General features: G+C 42.4%; 1 protein-coding gene across 4 annotated transcripts in view; it reads left to right on the top strand.

Moving 5' to 3' along the window:
• Positions 1 to 18,831, top strand: part of RAPGEF4 (Rap guanine nucleotide exchange factor 4) — a 331,531-nt gene that overhangs the window by 178,265 nt on the left and 134,435 nt on the right. For all 4 annotated transcript variants that reach the window (XM_040229358.1, XM_040229357.1, XM_040229361.1 and 1 more), the window contains 2 exons: positions 9,847 to 9,919; positions 13,943 to 13,962. In XM_040229358.1, coding sequence (XP_040085292.1) covers positions 9,847 to 9,919; positions 13,943 to 13,962 — 93 coding nt within the window. The remainder of the gene's footprint in view (positions 1 to 9,846; positions 9,920 to 13,942; positions 13,963 to 18,831) is intronic.

The following is an 18,831-nucleotide window of genomic DNA, read 5'->3' on the forward strand; positions in this document are numbered from 1 at the left end:
ACTGCTGTTGTCCATTCATGAATGCGGCAAAAGCTGGAATCCTGTATGCCCCCTGGGCTTTCAGGGTAGGATTGGGATTAAGGAGATAGGACAGCTGGGAAGCTGGTGGATGCTTCTAGAGGAAATAAGCACAGAAATGCATAGTACCTGTGACCCAGTGGTTTCAAGTTTTGAGGGACAAAGTCAAAAACTAAAGAAGTGCCTGTTAATTGGGAAGTTCAGGTATGTGTTTGGGCCAGGAAAAGTCCTCCTACCCCACTGTCTTAGTCTGTTCGGGCTGCTATAGCAAAATAGCACAGACGGGGTGGCTTTTAAACAACAGAAAATGATTCTTCCCGGTTGTGGAGGCTGGCAGTCTGAGGTCAGGATGCCAGCCCTCTGCTGAGGGCCCTCTCGGGATGCACACTCCCCCTTGTGACCCCGCCTGGCAGGAGGGGCTAGGGAGCTCTTAGAAGAGCGCTGATCCTTCACTCTCACACTTAAACACCTCCCACAGGTCCTACCTCCTAACAACATTACGTTGGGAATTTCAACATACGAATTTGACGGGATGCATCCAGACCACAACACCTCCCGAATCACTCCTCACCATCCACCTCCTGCTCTGCCTACTGCCCGTTATAAAGTACATTGTAGAGCAAGAAAGCAAAACCAAAATGTTGGTAGCTTCTTCTGTGTTCTTATGACAGTCTCAGGCTATTACTTTCTGTGAAATGATCCTTTATTTTAGGTTTTTAAATGACTGATGCATGCTAGTTCTGTGTCAACATTTAAACACTTACTTGAAATTTGCTTGTTCCCATGATATGTTTTACAATATTCTTGTTAGTTTCATAAGCACTGGGATTGATCATTTTAATTGAGAATGACTATATATCCATCACTTTGAAGACAAATATGGTTAAATAAAATGTCAATCAGCAGGTTTTTCTGTAAACAAGGAGGCAGCAGCTATGTAGAGACAGTGCTTATAATCTCATTTATACATTAGATGGACTGTGGTAAGTTCAGGCTTAGCAAAAAGAGAGGTGAGGAGGATTTCCTGTGCAGTAACAGCTCCAGAGCCATTTATTTTATGACTAAATTAAGTAGCATTGACCTACTGTGTGTGTCTTCCTCTCAATTTGAATGTTTCTAAGAGAAGCTTATGACTAACTCAGTCAAAGATGAGTGGCTAACTGAATCACATGGCTAACTAAATCATACTCAAAGATGCAGGGTGTGCACTAACTTAAAATTATTAATACAATCATTCCAGTGAGTGCCCTGAAATCCCCCAACCTTTTAGTCATATTAAAAGTGCCCGTGTGTTGAGTGTGCTTCAGCAAGAAATCTGAGTCTTTATTATCGGTAAGTCTAAGGTGGTTGGAGATTGTTTGGCCTTGAGGAACAAGGCCACCCTCTGTCCACGTTCCTCTCTCTTCCTTCTCCCTCAGACTCAGGCCCCTTTGAGGGGCCACATCCAGGCCTGTCCTGCCCTTAAGGGCTTAATGCCTTTCTTGTTTTCCCATCAAAACCGTTCTCCACACAGCAGCCAGAATGATCTGTTAAAAACACTTCTCTGTCCTTGTCACTTCTCCACTTAAACCGCTTCCAGTTGTACGAGAATAATGCTCCAAACCTCCATCATGGCCTCCAAGCCTCGCCGTTTGGCCTGAACACTGCTCTGTCCGTAGTGACTTCCTCTCTCTTGCCAGACATACTTTTGTCTCCACACCACCCCTGTTCCCTCTACCTGGAAGGCCCCCTGGTTCTTACCTCCAAGCCTCCTCAGTCTCATATTCCATGTCCTTGCCCTGAGCCCCATATCTGAACTTGCCCCATGCTCCACCACCCAGCCACATTTTCAGTGTACTTTTTTCCTTCTAGCTCCTGCGCTGAGATGACTGTATGATCAGATGAGAATGGCTGTCCCCTCACTAGATGCAAAGCCCATGAGGACACCTCTATGAGGACCCCACTGTGCCTCTCTCATCTCCTTGACTGATTAAGTGAATGCATTTTCCCCTTCCTTTCCTTCAGGGCTAATCTGACTTCATCTCTGTGATTGAGCGAGGGCTGCCTAACTATATTCTTTGCAGCCCTGATCTCACCTGAGCGTACTTGAGGGTCCCTCCACCTTTTGGTTGGGATCTCTGCACCTTCAGAGGCCAGTAGGAGAGAGAGTTTCAAACAGAAGATTTTGGAGGGAGACTGTATTTGCTCACTTGCAGTATCATCTCACTCAGGCTTTACTCTAGGATTCCTAAGTGATTCAGGTTTGGAAAACTTCCTCCATTAGAGCTGTTGTTGCCATTATCACCCTCCAAACTACAGCCCTTGCAGGTTGCTCATAAATTTAAAATGGCCAGGAGTTGGCAAGCAGAAGTCTGCCTCCATTTAGAAATAGCTGTAGTGGAGCCAAAGGATGAATTAAACATCACTGAAGAAGAGGCGATGAAAGTTCTTTGTGCCCTGTGAGGTCAATGCTATAGAAATCAAGAAACAAGGAAGCAAAAGAAGTTGGCATAAGAGGTGAACTGGTCCAGCCAGTGACCTGCTGTGAGAGAAGCAGTCCATACGGCTCTAAAAGGGTAAACAGGAAAATTCTCCTGGGAGATTTCCCTTTACAACCGCGTTGTGTTTCTCCCCTCTCATCTATGCTTCACACATGTAAAAATTCTCCAGATCTCTGGGACTTTAGAGCAGTGTTCTATGTCCATTTCCCCAGCATACCTTACATAGCATATGGAAGTTGTAAAGAAATAACTACTGCCAAGAAACAAACAAAAAGAGGGGGGCCTGAATTTTATATCCCTGTTCTAAGTTCTTCTACCGCATACTCAGGATATTTTCAGAGAAAGTCCAGGTGACTTGTTTGTTATTACATTTCATGAACTCAGCTCCACTACTTTGGGGGAATCTAGTACAGATGTAGTGACTGGTACATATGACAGACATATCCCCACACCTCCGGTGCAGCCCCCTCTGTTCTTCCCCAACCCTGGACACTGCCCACCACGGGCTGTCATGAGTGTGTCCCTGGTCTGAGCGCACGTGCGTCCCTCCTGCCCTCAGGTGTTTACAGCAAGGCCTGTCCAGAGTCCTCATGACTTCTGTTTGTCATGTTCTTCTAGTGCTGATATCCCAACCTAAGGATGGTATTTATGCTTTTCCTACAACTTGGTGATCTCCTAGGTGGATAGAGTTGGTGGTGAAAGGGGAGAGTTGCTGGGAAGGCCAGTATTGGAAGCCGAGGTCTCTGCCTGGCTGCTGGGAGCATGGTGACCGTGGCATGCTGGCAGCCTAGATGCCTTGGCAGCGGGCAGCAGCCCGGAGAACATCTAGGAAAGGCCTCAGTGTGTTAGGAAGGTCTCGACGTCCAGGGTGGGGAGTTCTGCCCTACAGGAACCCCTTCTCTTGTCACAGAGGATTCAGCCAGGGTTCAAGCTGCCCGCCTTCCTTTATTCTCTGTGAGTCCTGTTTGGCAATTTTTTTTTTTAAGATTTTTTTTTTTTAATGTGAACCATTTTTAAAGGCTTTATAGAATTTGTGACAATATTGCTTCTGTTTTATGTTTTTGTTCTTTTGGCCACGAGGCCTGTAGGATCTTAACTCCCTGACCTGGGTTGTAACCTGTACCCCTTGCATTGGAAGGTGAAGTCTTAACCACTGATCTCCAGGGAAGTCCCCTGCTTGGCAAATTGAGACTGGCCTTTAGAATGTGACATATCTCTACTATGCCTGCTCCTCCAGCATATGCCACCCAACTTTTGTATCTGGCTGCTGGGCTACAGCTGGGCCATGTGGGGCCACTGTGTAGAGAAGTGTTTCCTGCTCTGGGAGGGAGCGGACCAGGCTGGGGCTCCAGACTCTGGAGCAGAGTTGGGTTACCCCCAGCTTCCCTTGGCCTGGTGGCTGGTCTGACAGCCTTCCAGCCAGCATTGCTCAGTGGCCTTGATGGGGAAGTGAAGGAGCTGAGAGATGGATGAGGTTTGTTGACTCACTGGAAACGACCCTGATGCTGGGAGGGATTGGGGGCAGGAGGAGAAGGGGACGACCCAGGATGAGATGGCTGGATGGCATCACGGACTCGATGGACGTGAGTCTCAGTGAACTCCAGGAGTTGGTGATGGACAGGGAGGCCTGGCGTGCTGCGATTCATGGGGTCGCAAAGAGTCGGACACGACTGAGCAACTGACCTGAACTGAAGACTGTCATACTTTGTCTTTTCTCAGCTTTCTCAGAAAACATTAAGATAGTCAGTGGCACATCTCTCCCCTCCATCTAGGACAGGCTTCTAGCCTCTCTAGCCTGAGGACTTCTTCCATTCACTGACTTTGCCTTATAAACTGGCCAATTGTAATTTAGAGATTTTTTTTTTTTTTAAGATTTTGTAAACCAAAAACTGTTCTGATGGCTACAAGGTTTTACTGATTTTTGTTCAGTTATTTCTGGGTTTACTCTCCTGTGCTCTTCCTTTCTCCTTGGACTATTTTCCCATGTGGGTATGAAAATAGGCAGTAAATTGTAAAATGACTTAAGAATATCTACTCTTTAAGATGTTATTTTTATAGCTCCTTTTACTAGACAGGTCAGTGGATGTATTGTGGATCTTTATGTTGTGTGTGTATCAGTGGCCTCAGTAATAAAAAGTCACCTAGAGAGTATTTTTCCCTAAAGCTGGAGACTCTGCCTGGGATATATCATCAAATATACTGGGATTTGTTTGATCAATTCTTGATTGTTTATTGTTTCTTCTCCTCCTCCTCATTATTTTTTTTATTATCATCAGCAATCATTTATTAAGTCCCTAGTGTATGCTGGGCACTTCTTTAGAGTTTATTTCTCATCCTCCCAGTGGCCCTGAAAGATAGCTGCTATTATCCCAAGTTCCTTACCCAGGAAACTGAGGTAACTTACTTAAGTTCACGTAGATAGCATATGGCAGAATCAGGACTGACTCTGTTCTTGTGTGAATCCAGCATCTGCACGCTTTCCATTACATTAGAGGCACTTGGGTTTTTCCACTGAAGTTCTCTGAATGCAGAGGAAATCAATACATAATGCCCGGGGTCTAGACCCTTTGTAGCTAGAAGCAGCCAGCAGCAAGCTCAAATTTCTTTGAAGTTGCATGCTTTAATCTTTAAAATGTATGCAAATTTAGTTTTCTGCTCCATAATATAAAAGTATAAAAGTAGTCCTTTCAACTACTTGACATAGAATAAAATTTAAGCTCTAGGAAGAGCTTCTGTTAACCCCTGTCACACCCCCTCTTGTCCTGCTGGGTGCTACACTGGGGGTCTGTACACCTCACTTGGAGAAGGTCAGCATTACACTATGATGCATCTTAGTTAAATTCTTAGTTCTTCCAGTTCTGTTGCTAACTTGTCATCTGGCCAGTCTACAACCATAGATGTCTAACCCTTTTTTTTTTTTTTCTTTTTTTAAAATTTGGATTATAGTTGATTTACAATGTTGTATTAGTTTATGCTATGCAGAAAACTGAATCCATTATACGTATACATATATCCACTCTTTTTAAAATTCTTATCCCATATGGGCCATTATTGGAGAAGGCGATGGCACCCCACTCCAGTACTCTTGCCTGGAAAGTCCCATGGATGGAGGAGCCTGGTGGACTGCAGTCCATGGGGTCTCGAAGAGTCAGACACGACTGAGTGACTTCACTTTCACTTTTCACTTTCATGCATTGGAGATGGAAATGGCAACCCACTTCAGTGTTCTTGCCTGGAGAACCCCAGGGACGGGGGAGCCTGGTGGGCTGCTGTCTATGGGGTCGCACAGAGTCAGACACGACTGAAGTGACTTAGCAGCATGGGCCATTATGGAGCATTGAGTAGCATTCCCTGTGCTCTACAGTAAGTCCTTATTAGTGACCTATTTTATATATAGTGGTACATATGTGTCAGTCCCTAATCTCCCAATTTATTCCTCTCCCCCCTAGCACTTCATAGGCAAATCCTGATTTGGTCTTTGTTGATTTCTTCATGGAAGAAGAAATGCCTTCTCTGAATAGCATCTTTTTGGCTAGCAGTTTGAAGATTATTTAATCTTGTTGTTTGTAGACTTTTACTTTTCAGAAGCAAAAGTCATCTTTCAAATGAAATTACTCTTGGAACTCTAAATTCTATATCAGCTAAAAGTGAAGACACTCAAGTTGCCATAGGAGCTGAAGGCTCTGCTTATGTGCTGCCTTGCCTGAGTGTCCTCCAGGAGCTCAGGGTTCTGCAGAAATAGGTTTTAAACCCCATTTCACCAATGCTTCACCCTCCACCTCTGGCAGTCACCAGTCTAGTCTCTGTATCTATGAGTTTGCATTTTTTATATTCATTTATTTGGATATTAACCCCTTATCAGATATATGATTTGTAAACATTTTCTGCCATTTAATACCTTGCCTTTTCATTTGTTGATTGTTTCCTTTGCCATGCAAATACTTTTCAGTTTAACGTAGTCCCACTTACTGATTTTTGCTCTGGTTGCCTTTACATTTGGTGTTAAATCCAAAAAACACGTTACCAAGACCAATGTCAAGGAGCCTACAGCCTATGATTTCTTCCAGAAGTTTTATGGTTTCAGGACTTGTGTTTGAGACTTTCATCCACTTGGAGTTAATTTTTGTGTAAGATTGTGGTCCAGTTGATGAAAGTGAAAGGGGAGAAAGAAAAAGTTGGCTTAAAGCTCAACATTCAGAAAACGAAGATCATGGCATCTGGTCCCATCACTTCATAGCAAATAGATGGGGAAACAGTGGAAACAGTGGCTGACTTTATTTTTCTGGGCTCCAAAATCACTGCAGATGGTGACTGCAGCCATGAAATTAAAAGATATTTACTCCTTGGAAGGAAAGTTATGCCAGCCTAGACAGCATACTGAAAAGCTTTGTCAACAAAGGTCCTTCTGGTCAAAGCTATAGTTTTTCCAGTGGTCATGTATGGATGTGAGAGTTGGACTATAAAGAATTGATGCTTTTGAATTGTGGTGTTGGAGAAAACTCTTGAGAGTCCCTTGGACTGCAAGGAGATCCAACCAGTCCATCCTAAAGGAGATCAGTCCTGAATATTCATTGGTAGGACTGATGCTGAAGCTGAAACTCCAATACTTTGGCCAGCTGATGCAAAGAATGAACTCATTTGAAAAGACCCTGATGCTGGGAAAGATTGAAGGCAGGAGGAGAAGGGGACGACAGAGGATGAGATGATTGGATGGCATCACCAACTCATGGACATGGGTTTGTGGACTCCAGGAGTTGGTGATAGACAGGGAGGCTTGGCGTGTTGCTGTTCATGGGGTCACAAAGAGTCGGACATGACTGAGCCACTGCACTGAACTGTGGTCCGGTTTCATTCTTTCGCAAGTGGCTGTCCAGTTTGCCCAACACCATTTATTGAGGAGTCTGTCCCTTCCCCACTGTATATTCTTGGCTCCTTTGTTGTAAATTAAGTGGCCATGTATGTATTATTTTGGGGCACTCTTTTCTGTTCCATTCATCTATGTATCTAATAAGTTATTTATAAATTCAATTCAGCAATGACATATATAAAGCAATTAGACATTTGAACCTGACCAAATATTATGGAGATGTTACATTTCTTAGTTGAGATAGTGGTCTTATGGTTTTGTTTTGGGGGAAAAATAGAATCCTTTCCTTTTAGAGATTCCTATTGAAATATATGTGGATTAAATGATATGATATCTGGAATTGCTTCAAAATAACTCTGGAAGGGGCAAGTGGATAGGATTGTAGATGAAATAACATTAGTCATGAGTTAACAGTTATTGAGGCTGTATGTTAAGTATGTGGTGTGGTATTCTATTTTTATGTATGTATGAAAATTTCCATTCACATTCCAAAAGCCAACAGATATATATTAACTTTCTATTATGTGCAAGACAGAGTACCCTGTACTGAGTGCAGCAGTCCTCCTGTGCTGTTGTAGGAGAGTGATGCTTTCTAAGTGCACAGGGCCATGCCTGCCCACCTCTGCAGGGAGCCCAGTGTCTAGGGTGCAGTGAGGGCACAGTGGGTGCTCAGTGCATCTGCGTGCCAGAACGCAGCCCGCACTCTGCTCCCTGAGTGGCTGCTCTGTTTTCCCTTCCCAGGAGTGACAGCTCTGGTAACATGCTCCATGAGCAAACCCTAGACCCCATGCTATGGAGCTGAAGGAAGGCAGAGTCCTGTTCACTTAGGAGTCAGGAAGGTGCTTCCGTGGAGTTCATGGAAATTGATTTCGAGGTGCCCAAGACAAGTGCGTTTGCTGCATCCAAAACATTTCTAAGCAAAGCAAAATTGCTCCTTTAATTTAACATGAATTATTTCTTTCAGGAGCCTGTTAATGGAGTTGCTAACAGTGAGAGGAATACCTCAAAAGGTTGTAGGGGGTCATAGAACCTTCTTAGAACGTAACCTAGCCCCCATCTGCTCTCTCTGAGCCTGTATTTTCAGAGTCCAGCATAACATTATGCCCAGAAATGTGCTTTGCCCGGTGCTTTCTCATGAGGAAGAAGAGTAGATGGTATCATAAGAAAAAGGAAAAGCAGAACGAGGAAATTATCAAAAGGAAATGTCAGGAATTCAGGGTGATGGATTGGTCCCATGGGTATGTTTGAGTGATTAGTTAACTCAGAGGCAGAGAGAAATCATGATTTTGAATGTCTGCACGCAGGTGTTAGTATAGTTGCCTCAGAAGAAGAAAAAAGGATTAAAAAAAAAAAGCTAGTCACTTCTTGACTAGAAGAAGGCTCTTTTGAGAGCTCATCAATGTTACATTACAAACACCATTCAAATCTACCAAATGGGCCAGATGGCTGCTCAAATACTGCGTGCTGCCAGCTGCCCATTGCTACAGATGAAGTCTTTTCTGCTGACGTTTGTGTAACCCACAAGCACATTATGAAGTGTTGATTCTTTTTATGCTATTTAACATTTATGTGCCATCGTAATTATAAACCATAAATATACATGACACTACGCAACAAATAAAGTTGCCCAGCTTTCATTCTGCAAGGGGAGGAGGCTGTATTTATTACCTGAGAAGAGAGGATGTCTCGCACTCATATTCCATTCTTCGTAAATGTCACTTCTCTCTCACTGGGAGCTTGATCTGCTTGCTGTATGCTCACCAAGCCTTATTCCTTCAAAACAGCACAGACTCCCGGCGCTAATATATATCACTGAGCCTCAGGTTTTAAAGCACATCTGGACCAAAAGTCAGAGGGAGAAAATTCAGAAGGATCTAAATAGTTCTAAATGAAGCCAAACTATGCTATTTGACAACATACCACAGGTTCTTTGGAGGTCACATAACGGGCAGGTGTACAGTGTAAAAGGAAGCTGGCAAATGGTAGTGAATCAGCTTCTTTTACATCAGACACTTTCTAGAGATGCATTTCTTTTTGTTTTGAAAGACAGTCGATTGAGTGCCATTCACCTGTTAGGAAGGTGGCACTTTTATTTGTATCTGCATCTATAAAAACCAAATGGCTTTTTCCTCCACAAAAACCTAAGCACGTGTTTGAGAGAATGAGAAGCCAGCCAGAAGGTGGAGGGGAGGGTAAAAGCCCACACTGTTTGGTTAATCAGTCACAAACACGTGAAGGAGTGGGCTGCAATAGAACCCCCTCCCCAGGCAGGGGCACTTTCAGTCTCATCTGGGAAGACCTCTTTAGAACATAGCATTTTTATTTTAGGCCACAGAGCCCAGACAGCACGCTTCATGGCTCTATAAATACAAGACTCAGATGCTTACTGACATCCAGCTTTTCTTCTTTTTAACATGTAAACACATGAATGCTCAAAGAGAGTAAATATCTGTGCACTGAGTTTACAACCTTGTCTTTCAGAAATATCGGCAGTACATGGCAGGACTTCTGGCTCCTCCTTATGGTGTTATGGAAACGGGCTCTAACAATGACAGTAAGTGAAAAATGTGAACACTTGTATCTAAAAATTTGTTGTGCGGTATGTGTTTTCATGTGACAAAAAAGTATGTCCAACACCAGCTTGACAGAATAAATCTCCAGACTCTTTTGTGGATAAACAGATCCGCCAGCCCATTCTTGGGTTCTTTTAAAAAATTGTTCCTACAATATAATTATGTGGGCTTAGCTGATAGAGGGAAGTATGCTCTGGTGCTAGTTGGAACTTCAGCATGTTTCTCAAAGGACCTTCATCTTAAAGTATGGTTTGGAGGCTCTTTTAAAATGGGACTCATGAACTGTGTTTATCTCAGTCACATGTAGACACCTCAGTGCCCCACCTCTTGCTTATTTTGATGCTCTTAAGGGAAGAAGCAGCATGAATCATCCTTTATTCTTCTTAAATCGTGCTCTCTTCAAATTCGGAGCCTTTCGTAGGAGACCGGTCTCTGGCTGCTCATAAAAGAAAGAAAGTTTTTCTTTGTGATATTCTTTCCTAATGGGTGCCCACTAGACTCAAAGTAATTTTGTGTCCTGAGTCTATCTGTTCATGCATGTTGGAAACATCTTTTTAGCACTCAGTACTATCCCTGAGAGTTGCTTGTTGAGGCTCTGGGTCCCTTAACTTGGCTCTTGTCCATGTGTGTGTGATAAAGCAGCAAGCCTTGGGGTTTCTGATGCTGTAGCAGTTCAACGCTGACACACTGGTGGATCAAGCAGTGCTTCCACTCCAAGCATCTCAGAGCCAGAGCCACCCTTCATGTCTTCTTGAATACCTCCTTGAATTCCCACTCTCTCGTTCAAACTGATCACTCTCTACAGGTGACCCTTCTTGCTTGATCCGGATCTGAAGTGAGCTCCCTTTCCCTCTGTTTCATGCTTCTGGGCAGCCTGTGCATTCTCCTTCTCAGTTTTTCTTCTGTCCTTGGAGAGGTGGATGTTGGAGGAGAGGTCTTTCTTTCCTTTCATTTCTTCTCCTGTTCTTGATTTTTTCTCTTCTGGCTGATCTAGGGATGATCGGTAACAAAGTTGAAAATCCCAGTTGTGCTGTTTCCTAGCTGTGTGGCTGCTGGCAAGGCACTTAATGTCTCTGCGCCTCGGTTTCCTCATAGGATTGCTTGGGAGACTGAAAGAAGCGCATGCGTCGAATGTCTAGAAGGGTGCCTGCGTGGTACTCAGTCACTTCCAAGCCTTTGCAGCCCCATGGTTTGTAGCCCACCAGGCTCCGCTATCTGTGGGATTTTCCCAGCAAGAATCCAGGAGTGGGTTGCTATTTCCTCCTCCAGCAGATCTTCCTGACCCAGGGATCAAACCCACATCTCCTGTTTTAGCGGGCAGATTTTTAACACCTCCCCACCTGGGACTCTTCATTTAGAAGGGCACTGGGTGTATGATAAGAACCCAAATGATGTGAGCTACTATTTTCTCAACACCAGTGACTCTTTAACCCCTCAAAGCCTGACTTCCAACTCGAGCCATCTAAATTCTCCAGTGACCAACCAATAGCCAGACTCAGTCATTACTAGTCCCCATTCACTGTGACTGAGTAAGCGTTTCCATGTTGTCTCCATTCTCCCTTGGGTCCCAGCTCCACCGAATTATCCTGGTTTTCTCCTGTCTCTCTGGCCACTTGTTTTCTTGTCTCTTTCATGGGTACTTCTTCCCCTCATCTGGAAATTCAGTCACTACTCGAGTCCAGCCGTGGCTGTTCTTCTTTTTTTCTCTATACTCTCCCCTCGATCGTTGCATCCTTTCTTGCAACTGATACAGATCCTTCCTGAAGCCAGTACCTCCATTTGAGTCTTAGAAAAGGCAGCGTAACTTTCCAAATGACTGCTGGTTTTCTTTCCACCAGGTCGTCCTGCTGGTATCATGCACTCACAGTGTCGATAATGGAGCACGTGGTGATTCCCACAAACCGTCCTTCTGCTGAATTCCCGTTCATAACTTCACTGTCCTCCCATACGAGGTGCTAGGCCTCCACTGTTTGGAGCCCTCTCTTCTCTCACCTCCACCCACTGAGGTTAATCACTGGTCCATCCCTTGCTCCTTTCTCTGTAGCGCTCATTCTCTTTCCTTTCTCTCCCTGCTGCAGCCCCCTGGCTGAGGGCCTCATCACCCTTGACCTGAGGGCAAAGATGGCTCAATGGCTGTGAATCTTCATTATTTCACCCTTGGTTTACCCTACACCTGACTTACACAGAACTTTTTCAGTTTACTTTTTATTATGACAAATTTCAGACATACAGGATGATACAGTTAACACCTGTATTTTCATCACTTTGATTTAATTAATATTAAACTTTAATACTTGAATGTGATTATTATTAACTTGATAGATATTTTCATACAATCATTTTGCCATATTTTCTTCTTCTAGTCATATATATACATTTCAGCAGACACTTTTGAAAATGTAGACTTTTCCATGCAAAAGCCACACCATTATCACGCCCAGTTGCTAGTATGATTTTTCTTAATAACAGCCCCCACTGAATCCAAGTCCAGTCCCCAACTGAATGTCTTTGGACTTCATCAAGGACCCAGGTCATTGTCTCTGGTTTCTATATCTTCAATGTCTTTTAATTTTGAAAAGTCCCTTCCTTTCTTTTTCTTGTTCAAACCACTCTGTTGCTCCGAACCTTTAATGATGGTCCACTGCCAGCCATAGAAAGTGAAATTCCAAGACTGCTAATGCCTTAGCCCAACTTTCAGGTTCCTACATGTCCTGAGATCACCTTTTCAATATTATTTCTCTACAGATACCCTAATTTCTATCCATTCCAATATGATTTGTACAACTGCATTTGTCTTATTAAACCTCCTAGAAAGTAAGCTTCTGTTACAACCCTGTATCTCCTCATTCTGTCGAATCTAGTCCTTACAAGTGGTTGTTGGGTGGAAGGATAAATGGCTAGATGGATTCAAGATGAATTTCTGAGTGCTGACCTTGAGATACCCTTACTCTTTCTGAGAGATCTGGGAAGTGATGGCAAACATGTTCATTAATACTCTGCTTGAGAGAACAACCCTCTCCATCCCCTTGTTTTCTGTCAGAGCTTTAATGTCCTGATACTATGGGGGGTCAAAGTTTAATTAGGGTATGTTTCCAAGCAATCTATTCCTTTCTTCTCTCTCCTGCTCACTGCTGCTTATCAGGATGGGTACTTGGTGCTTTCAATGCCAATATTTTAAGTCCTGTGTGGCTTCTTATTAAAAACATTGAGTGAGTGTGTTGCTCAGTTCTGTCCGACTTTTTATGACCCCATAGACTGTAGCCCGCCAGGCTCCTCTGTCCATGGAATTCTCCAGGCCAGAATACTGGAGTGGGTAGCTGTTTCCTTCTGCAGGGGATCTTCCCAACCCAGGGATCAAACCCAGGTCTCCCACCTTGCAGGCAGGTTCTTTACCATCTGAGCCAATGTTTGTAAATGAGTGAATGAATGAATGATTAACTTATTTGCTAAGGAGATTGAGACATCCCTGGAAACAGCCATTGCTGTGCCCACACCTGACTTGAAAGTACCAAGAGTTGGCTGTGCCCAAAATAAAAATTGTGTGCTGGTGGTTTTTATGTGCAACTTGCCACCAAGTTCAGATCCCTGGAATGGTGTGAGGTGGTTTGCCTTGTAAAACTGTAACAATTGCAACTTAAGAGTTTGACCTGTTTTTCTAAAAGTCTGAGTGTTCTGGTGCTCAAGACAGAGGAATTAGTTGCTCACATGGTGTAAAATAAGCAGGGATGGATTCTTACCTCTAGGAGAGTAAAGCATATGGTAGAAAAGCAAAACAAGCATGAAATCTTGTTATCTGGCATATAGCCCTGCTCTGACTCACTGATTTGTTTATGTTACAGATTGTGGTAGGTGCTGCTATTTTCCCAAGTAGCATTATGTACATTTTTATGGAAAGACAAATTGGAAACATCAAATTTTTACTTGGTTTGCTTCAGCAAGGGATTTCATTTCCATTTTCCAAGCTGATCTTCTAACTCATGTTCTTTCTCTCTTTCCCCTTCTAGGGATTCCTGACAAGGAGAACGTGAGTAACTACTCTCTCTCTCTCTGCCTAATTTCTAAAAACTGTCATAAGGTAAAAAAAAATAATTGTGGTAACCCTATCAACAAAGAGAGCTCTTTATCCATATTCAACAGAGTCATAAATATTTTTCTAATCTTACTCTGGCATCTGTGGGTGAGTCACTGTGAAATACGAAGGGGAGAAGGGCAATGGCTTTGACGTGGTCGTCACATGTCCTTGATATTAACTAGTACGAAGAAAGGTTATCCTAGAGGCAAACGTTGCTAAGTGTTTTCTTCCTCCCATGATACATACTGGCAGTAGAGCAAATCATTAGTTTAATGGCACATAGAAAATAAACTGTTTTTCCTTAATAGAAATATAAAATATGAAATTTGAGGCCAGTTGATTTTATAAATGCACCCAAATACATTAGAGTTAATGTTTCTCTTTGGAAGTCGAAAATAATGAATTATCTAATTGGTTAGGGCAAACAGGTAAGAGCCTAGGTAGTTTAGGATAAACCTTTTACCAAGATCCAGTGCCGAGTACTCCTTCTAAGGCTGGTAGTGTTTGCATGCACATAATAATATTAATGATATTAACTGGGATCTAAATTGAGACAACAGCATGGGAGGGTTAATGTGGAAGTGTGTAAGGATTAACCTGAAGTGGTGCTTGGTGGTTCTGGGATGTATCAACTTACTGTGTGCCTCAGTTGCTGTACCCGGTGGCAGTGTTACAGAACTATCACCCTTTTCTATTTTTTCCCTGCTTTTGGTCCTGTGTCTGTGGTAATTTCAGACTATTTCATACTGCTTTTCAAAGGTCTGACTCTAGCTTTCTTTAGGTCTTCCTGTTTTCATAATGCTGGTTTTACAGGGCTGGTGGGGAATTCTGACCCACTGCTGTACCACCATAAACTTGTGTTCGAGACCTAGCAATATCACTTCAAATGTCACACCAAATCCTCATTGTTTGGGTTCAGCAGAGGACTTCAGTTCCTAGTTGTGGGGCTCTGTGCAAGCCTCTTGACTTCTATAAATATCCTTGCCTCGTCTTTAAAATGTGGATGTTGGTTGTAACTATCTTAAGAGGCCATCATGAATATTAAATATGATAATCTGTGGCAAGTATAGAGATTCATACAGTAGAGCTCAGTAAGTGTGAAGACTGTTATAATAATTATTTTATCAAGTCTTATATCATTTACTACCTATTTTTTCTCCTCTGAAAAATATCCTACCCTTTATAAAGTAATTATCCTTTTACATCTTATGGCTCTCCTTAACCTTGAAAGACATCTGGTCCTGTTGAAAGCATCCATGGAGACATTTGGTCCATGCCAAAAAGACTTTGTTATTTGTCCTTTCCAAAGTCACTTGTCATGGACCAAATATGCTTATGTGCTTTTTTGGATATAACCAAATTTCAAGGACCTTTGGAGGTGGACCAAGTGTCCAAAGGACATTTTTGACATAAACAAATGTCTCCTGCCCCTTCTTAAAATACCTTTGTTCAGTGAACCTTTGTAATGGTATTTTGCTATTAAAAATATATCTTTGTGTGTTGAGTAAAGCTCTAGGTTCATGGAGAGTCTAAAAAATAGCCTTTAGACTCTAAAGTAATCGAACTTGGCATCATTTTGGACATGGATATTCCAAAGCACACTGTAACAAATAATATGTGGATCATGAGCTAAATAAAGATGCTAAAAGGGCCTGGTGCTTCCCCATCAAGGACCGTTCAGTGGTGTGGAGAGCACACCCAGAATGGCCAGGCCCGAGGAGGTCTCACATATTCTAAGCTTCAAAAGGAAGCTCAGTCTCTCTTAGACACCCGGTGACCTTTAGGTTGGACCTCCCTGCAGTGGAACAACAGACAGCATTCTGAGTAGAGAGCCTACCAGCTGTCACGTAGCTCGCTTCATGACCAAAGAAGAATTTGAAGTTCACAGAAAGTCAGATGCAAGGACGTTAACAGCATCTTGCCCTCAAAGATTTAAGGGGCTGGCCAGGCTATCTGCCCAGTAACTAGTCATCATACATGCTTATTTGTATTTGTTTGGGTCATTCTATGACAAATTCTCTAGTAAAAGGAAGCATACTTTTGTCTATCAGTAAGTAGAGTGGATAGAATGTCACTGCTTGTTATTCAGAAAGCTCTCCAACGCCATCAGTCAAAATAAAGCAAATAAGATGAAAAACATTCATGAGTAGGGTTGAAGCTCTAGACAGATAAAAGGAAGCCTAAGAGCCTTAAAGTGGTGTTAATTGAATTACTTCCTTTATAAGAGACAAGTTGTGTTCGGATGATTTCTTGTATCCTTTACCTTCTTTACATGTGGGGCGATATTATAGACCCTTTATGTTTCTCTAATAGCAATAATATGCCTGTGGACTGAAACAAAAACACTTAGGCTGTTGTCTCAGGGTCCAAACAGATTCTTTGTATAAAGAACACATTCTTTTTTCTAGCTCCTACTCTTGATTTTGTTAATCACCATGTTTAACTTTTAATCCAATATCAGACATCAGTAAGTGGTGTTTTTAGCTGCCTTGCCAGCTATATTTTATTTTCAGACCCAGGCTTACCTTTCATAAAAAGAACTTTCTTTTCACAAGTTGCACTTTTCATAGAAACAAATAGGCTGACAGCTAACTTGCTGGATTCTTTTGTTTACTCCTTACTGTAGTTGGTAGGAACATCATTCAACTTTAGATCACACCGGATACTGGAACCTGCAAAATAATTGATAACAGTGTTAGAAAAATGACCATTGAACTAATAAAGCAAGGAAACCATTTTGGTGTGGTTGCAGTTGCTTGCGGCCTTTGGTTTTATAGATTTTTCTCTTTGATCTGCTTAAGTTTTCTTTTCGTGTGTCTCCTGTAAGTGCCATACCTGGCTGACCGTGTTTAATACAGAAGGTAAAAATACTCACAATGAAAAGAAAGCTTTCTAGTTGAATGTTAAGGCTGCCCTTGGAAGAAATGAGCTTGTCTATAATATTTTCTGCTTAGATAGACTTTGTTGCTTATTGTGCTCCACTCTTTTGAGAGGCAACTGCTAAGGAGTTTTGTAGTTTTAGAAAGTTATACATTTCTTCTTCAGTATGGAAAGAACCAGAAAATAGACTCAGGAGGCTATTAAGAAAAAAATCCCATTTTCTGATTTACAAACATCTTGTTTCTAAAAGGATCATTTGAGATCTTCATGTTTTAGGCATTGACAGTGTGATTAGCAAGCTTCTTGTGAAGTATGCAAGGATACTTGCCCAATACAAAGCACTATCAACTCAGAGCTCAAGGATTTCCCAAGCCCTGGAAGAAATGATGCCAGCAGTTAATAAGAAGCAAGCCTGGGGGTCTTGCAAAACTATTTGGTAGGTCTCTTTTTAAGTAGATTGCTTAAGCTTCCTAAACTTAAAAAAAGATCATGGGTTATTTATATGAGGAATAATTTTGGAAATTATTATAAAGACGTAAGCTTTTAAATGGCAAATGGTAAGGACATAGTTTACGTGTTTTGTGAAAATTCTCCTTAAGGAGAGGGCAGTAGAAGAATAAATAGCAAGTAACTATTGGGGTCAATAGGTTAGCAAGTTTAGGAGTTTTAGGAACTATAATAACATCTCTACTGTTGCTCTTCTTCAAGGTTAGAGAAAGCAAATCAGTGTTTTCCACCAATTAAATGACAGCATCTTATTTTAGCATTATAGATTGGCTGTGATTCTAGGCCAGATGAAGAGAAAGGAAATTGTGTATTCTTATACAAACTTAAAACATATTTAAAAAAATTTAAACTCCATAGAGGATTCGCTGGTGGTCCAGTGGTTAAGGCTTCATGTTCCAATGCAGGGGTATAGGTTAGGTCCCTGTTCAGGGAACTAAGATCCCACATGCCTTACAGCCAAAAATCAAAACATAAAATGAACAGTGTTGTAACAAATAAAGACTTTTTAAATGGTCCACATTAAAACAAAATCTTTAAAAAATAAAGAAGATCCCATGTTGTTGTTGTTATTCAGTTGCTAAGTCACGTGTGACTCTGTGACCCCATGGACTGCAGCACGCCAGGCTTCCCTGTCCTTCACCAACTCCCAGAGCTTGCTCAAACTCATGTCCATTGAGTCGGTGATGCCATCCAACCGTCTCATCTTCAGTCTTTCCCAGCCTCAGGGTCTTTTCCAATGAGTCAGTTCTTCACATTAGGAGACCAAAGCACTGGAGTTTCAGCTTCAGCACCAGTCCTTCCAATAAATATTCAGGGTTGATTTTCTTTAGGATTGATTGGTTCGATCTCCTTGTTGTCCGAGACCTTTCAACTCCAGCTTTGAAACTGAATTCAAACCAATGGTAAATGGTGGAGCCCCGTTTTAAAATCCTACTTTAAAACATGACTAGCAGGCATCCAGAACTTATCAGGACACCTTGGCCAGAGCTCACAGCTTTGCCCCAGGAGCCATGTCCCTCTGTTCTAGGGTGAGGATGGTTTAACCAGCACTGTCACACGCTGAAGCAATACGCATGTGACTAGCTGAGCGTGCAACGCTCTACACAGGAGAGCAAAGTAATCAGGTGCTGAAAGCAGGAACTCCCAAGCTGCTCGTTTTCATTCTGAAGGACGAGTTGCTTATCACCAAAGTGAAGACTCGATTTAGCAGTGTTGCTGGCCCCAAACTATGCATTGAGCAGTGTGTAAATACTCATTCCTTAGCTAGCCTATTAGAAAGCCCAGCTCAGCGAGCAAAGACTGACTTTGCACCACCTCCTGGGAAAAACAGCCTCTTAATGTCCAAGGTGCCAAGGACAACTTCAGCTCTTGGTCTCTGAAGAGATGTTTGTCTTTGTGCTTGTGAGTTATGTATTTTATGGGGCAGGAGGCCAT

This window comes from Oryx dammah, unplaced genomic scaffold, assembly GCF_014754425.2.
Source record: "Oryx dammah isolate SB20612 unplaced genomic scaffold, SCBI_Odam_1.1 HiC_scaffold_27, whole genome shotgun sequence".
Lineage (NCBI taxonomy): Eukaryota > Metazoa > Chordata > Mammalia > Artiodactyla > Bovidae > Oryx > Oryx dammah.